The 5,124-nt window shown below is 42.2% G+C and overlaps 1 protein-coding gene across 1 annotated transcript in view; it reads left to right on the plus strand.

Annotated features, from left to right (window-relative positions):
* The window catches only part of LOC109299688 (protein SOGA3-like), a gene marked incomplete at its 5' end in the record, with an annotated part of 81,598 nt that overhangs the window by 70,642 nt on the left and 5,832 nt on the right, over positions 1–5,124 (plus strand). The window contains 3 exon segments of the mRNA XM_019520210.1: positions 2,354–2,689; positions 3,021–3,100; positions 4,505–5,124. Of these exon segments, the coding sequence (XP_019375755.1) occupies positions 2,354–2,689; positions 3,021–3,100; positions 4,505–5,124 (1,036 nt within the window).

A 5,124-nucleotide genomic window follows, 5' to 3' on the forward strand; every position in this document is an offset into this window, starting at 1 on the left:
CCCCTTTAACTTCTATTAGGTTTGAGAATGATATTCACCTCAACTTTCTGCTTGTATGTTGTGAAGTTGCTGGGCTTTGTTTAAGCAATCACTTCATTTCACCAGAATGAGTGATATTCACTTGAAGACATTCCCAGCAGCAGGGATATGGAATTTGAAAGCATGGACAAGGCAAAACCAGAAGTGGGCACCTTTCAGTCAGCAGCCCCTACTGATCACCTCCTACTAATATCACAACTGTACTCCACTTAATAACCATCAAGTAACTGCTCAGTTGTCTTGCGCCTTCTTTTCCAGTCCCCTCCTAATACTCCCAGCTTTTTACTCTTTCCTTCCTGTAACCTTTTTGCCCTTTGTTCTTCCTATATCCTTGTCACTCCGGCTTGCCAGCAAATCAATTCCTTCCCTACACAAAACACCAAAATGTTGTGTTTTATATTATTCTACTTTAAAATAGTAGAATAAATCCATTTCTAAGCACATGGAGGAGGAGAAAGTGATTAGGAACAGTCAGCATAGATTCACCCGGGGAAAGTCATGCCTGATCAACCTGATTTTCTTTTATGATGAGATAACTGGCTCTGTGGATGTGGGAATAGTAGCGGACATATTATACCTAGACTTTAACAAGGGTTTTGATACCATCTCCCACAGCATTTTTGCTAACAACCTGAGAAAGAATGGGTTGGATGAATGGACTGGAAGGTAGATAGAAAGCTGGCTGGATTGTCAGGCTCAATGGGTAGTAATCAATGGCTCAATGTCTAGTTGGCAGCTGGTATCAAGTGGAGAGCCCCAGGGGTCAATCCTGGGGACAGTTTTGTTCAATATCTTTATTAACCATCTCGAAGATGGGATGGTTTGCATCCTCAGCAAGTTCTCAGATGACACCAAGCTTGGTGGGTGTGTAGTAGATATACTGGAGGGTAGGGCTAGGATTCAGAGTGACCTAGACAAATTGGAGGATTGGGCCAAATAAATCTCATGAGGTTTAATAAGGACAAGTGCAAAGTCCTGCACTTCGGACAGAAGAATCCCATGCACTGCTGCAGCCTGGGGACTGACTGGTTTCACAGCAGGTCTGCAGAAAAGGACCTGGGGGTTACAGTAGATATTAAGCTTGATATGAGTCAGCAGTGTGCTCTTGTTGCCAAGAGGCTAACAGCATACTGGGCTGTATTAGTAGGAACATTACCAGCACATCAAGGGAAGTAAGTATTTTACTCTATTCTGTACTGGTGAGGCCACATCAGGTTTACAGTGTCCCGTTTTGGGCCCCCTGCTATAGAAAGGATGTGGACAAATTGGAAAGAGTCCAGAGGAGGGCAACCAAAATAGTGAGAAGGCTGGGGGACATGACTTATGAGAACAGGCTGAGGAAACTAGGCGTATTTAGTCTAGAGAAGAGAAGACTGAGGGGGGATTTAATATCAGTCTTGAACTACTTGAAGGGGGGTCAAAAGAGGATGGAGCTAGACTGTTCTCAGTGGTAGCAGATAACAGAACAAGGAGCAACAGTCTTAAGTTGCAGCAAGGGAAGTTTAGGTTAGATATGAGGAAGAATGTTTTCAATACAAGGGCAGTAAAACATAGGAAGTGGTTACCCAGAGAGGTGGTGGAATCTCCATCCTTGGAGGTTTTCAAGACGTGGTTAGACAAAGCTTTGGCTGGGATGATCTAGTTGGGGATGGTCCTGCTTTGAGCCGGGGGTTGGACTAGATGACCTCCTGAGGTCCCTTCCCACCCTAATTTTCTATGATTTTATGGTAAAAAAGTTTCATGGATATTTTATGTATTCATTGACATCTATGCTGTCATACACTTGCATGTGGTGTGTATACTGTGTAAGTAAGTCTCAGAGCACATTTATTTATATTTCGTTGAACCACCAAAAGTGAAATGACCTGTGGGTAATTTATATGACCATAAACCTATGAACCTACCACTAGCATTCCTGAACCTTGTTTTTATTTCAACAGAATTTGCTGTAGTACATTGATTTTCCCTGGAGGACTGCCATCAAGTACTGACCCAGCCCACAAGTGTTTTACTTGTAAGATCAGCAGGCACACCATCCCATGGCTCAAAGCCAGAGATTCACAACAGAGCAAAAGATTTTGATAACTGTAATCACCCTTCTCCACTTCTGCAATAATAGAACAGCCAGTTGGCCATACCACTCAGCATCCTCCACTATAAAATGTAGATGTGTAGTTCACTCCACAATGATTCTACTCAATCACAATGTTTTGAGCTTTGTAACACATGTTAAAACAGAATATAAATGTAGCCCTTCAACATACCAGGTTATAACACTACTATCACTTAATAGTGGTTTTTATTGTATTTTCAGCTTTACCAGGAGGTAAAACTTAGGAGGGAGAACAATATGAATGCCCATGATAACAAGGCCATTCATAGCAAGATGCTGCAGCTGTCAGTATATTCTCCTACTTCAGAACAGAATGACACAGCAGAACTGAACCATGAACACAAAGCAAATGACAGGGTGGAAGGAGAGAGTTCACTCAGTAAAACAGGAGAAGAGTGGAAAGACACTAGAACCAAGAAGAAAAACAATGCTTTAGTAAGGGACAATCTGACCTTTGAGGACCCTGAGGAATCTGAAGTCTGTCTGAGCCTGAAAACTCCTAAGGATGCCAAGATTTCTACCAGTGATCTCAATGTAGTAAGTACAAACAGTAGTGTGTAAAGGCTGATATCTTTCCCTCCACTTGTACCCATCCAAAGTATATCTATCCCTTGCTTCTAATAGTGGAATAATATTGCAGCTGGGGAAAGCATCTCCTTGCCCCTCATTTTGTTACTGATGAATTTAATGACATTTAATAAATGCATAAATCACATGTCGTTTACCACCTGCAGACATTTCTGTACCTTTCACTCCTACTTTCTTCTGCATAGGACTCTGACTTGTATATCAGGACTGTGTTTGAATAATTCTGGAAGTGTTATTTAAAAATGTTTATGCTAAAATAACATCATTTGTATTTATAAAGGCTCTTAAAGAACTTGCTAAAGTCAGTGAAGAATTATGCAGCTATCAAGAGGAAATTCGAAAGAAGTCCAACCACAGAAGGTAAACCACATTTGGCTTCTTTAGATCAGCGGAAGGAAAGGAACAAAAAGTCCAACCTTGTTCCATTTAGAGTAAAAAGAATTTTACTATAGAATATACTTCTAGGTCCTAACTTCTCTAATTTCTCTTTATGCAGTATAAGAAATTAAATCAGAACAACGCTTCAGTCTTTTTTCCTTGCAAAAAATCCAGCTTTATCTACACAAAATATAAACTTGAATTGTACTTAGCTTTAACACAGCCTTGCAAGGGAACAGAAAGAAATAAATATCCATATCTGCCTCCATCCCCTCCCACACTCCTTGCATTTGGCCATGTTAGGGTTTCATTGCTTTAAACGCAAATCTTTGTACAGGTGTTGGGGTTACTTCATGGGCAGAGTGCCAGTGGCACATCAGAAGAAACACAGAGGCAGGGAGTAGGATGAACCATTACTCTGTGATGCTCTGCCCTGTTTCAGACACACAAGTTTTGGAGACTGCTGATCATTTAAGGGGAAAGTAAGCTGCAGCCTGAGAAGAACAGAAGCACAGTATCCCTCCTATGCACTACAAACAGAGGGCCTTTGGCCATGTACTGCTCTTTGCACAGGACTGTACATAATACACAGAGATAGCCTGTATGTAAAATGCAGAGATTTTGCCTTAGCATGGCGGCCCTCTAAAAAGGATGCTCATCAGGGCACCATGGAAGAATTTTGCCTGAGTTCTTTGGTGATAGTGGGAAACACAGTCTGCCGTGGCATCTTACTTTACCTTCTTCCAAACAACTTATACCTTTTCCATATTAGGTACCTGTGCCCATTGTGCCAGGAGCTTGCTCAGGCTCAAGAACCATGGAGGAGCCCTTTACAGTCTTTCTTCCTGGCATACCCCTATGTGACCTGTGGGACAAAGTGCAATTATTTTAGCATCCATGTCTGTTAAGGAAATAGAGTCACAGAATGTGTAGAGTTGGTTAATGCATGATGGAAAATGTGGTTATTTAACAGAACCACGAGGACATGTTTGAATTGATATAGTGGATTTTAAGAAATTTACACAAGCCAAGGGCTACATCGGGAGCTCTGCTAATTTAGGCAAACTTCTACTGAAGTCAGTCAAAATAAGGGGCCCCATTTTCCTTCCTACAAAAAATAAAGCATGAGGAAAGGGGCAGAAGGGCAGGGATACACTGCACAAGCTTCCCTTTGCTGAGCTTTCTCCAGATCCTGTGCTGATTGGGTGGGAAGTCTTTCCTGAGTAAGTTATGTTATAGCAACGATTCCCTTCTCCAAGCTACCAGTCTTACAGTCCTTCCTTTGAGCACCTGTGCAGGGGAAAGTAGGAAGCTCTGCTGAGCTTCCCTGGGGAAATAGCCTCATCACTCATCCCTAAAAATGCTTCTCCTTTTATGCTTCTCCAGAATTAAGTCACTTTCTTTTCTGGGAGAATCTGAAGAAATGCAAAACACAGTAAGTATGCCTGAGAGGAACCATGTGTTCAGCAATGAACCTCAAATGGCTTCACTACCTTTTGAAACAGAGGAACAAAATAACAGGAAGAATCTGATGAGCTCCAACAGGAGTGTGAGCTCCAGTAGTACTCTTACGGGCAGTGGAGGAATAGACTTCATTCCCTGTCAAAGGAAAGAAGCCCCACCTGTCCCTCCACGAAGCACTTCTCGGCATCTGACCAACTCGCTTTCTGTAATTGTACCAGTTTCTGAAGTACCAACAAAAGATTCAGGCAAAAGAAGTAACGGGAGGCTTCAGGAGTGCAGGAGTGAAAAAAACATTAAGACTTGTGCAAAACAGAATGACACTCCAGGGGCATGTGTGGATGAAGGAAAGTCTGTGAAAGGCCCCACACTGGTGACTGCTTCAGTAGATGTAGCCAATAAAGAGAGAGTCTCTGATTGCAATCGACTGATAAGTTTTTGTCACAAGACATGGGGATGTGATGTGGGCAAGCTTGGAAAAAGTACTAAGAATGGGTCTTCCCCATTGTCAGCCCAGAAAAGCTGTTCAGATAGCAACATGGTGC

The sequence above is a fragment of the Gavialis gangeticus genome, unplaced genomic scaffold (genome assembly GCF_001723915.1).
Source record: "Gavialis gangeticus isolate Ggan-Ray unplaced genomic scaffold, GavGan_comp1, whole genome shotgun sequence".
In the NCBI taxonomy this organism is placed as follows: domain Eukaryota; kingdom Metazoa; phylum Chordata; order Crocodylia; family Gavialidae; genus Gavialis; species Gavialis gangeticus.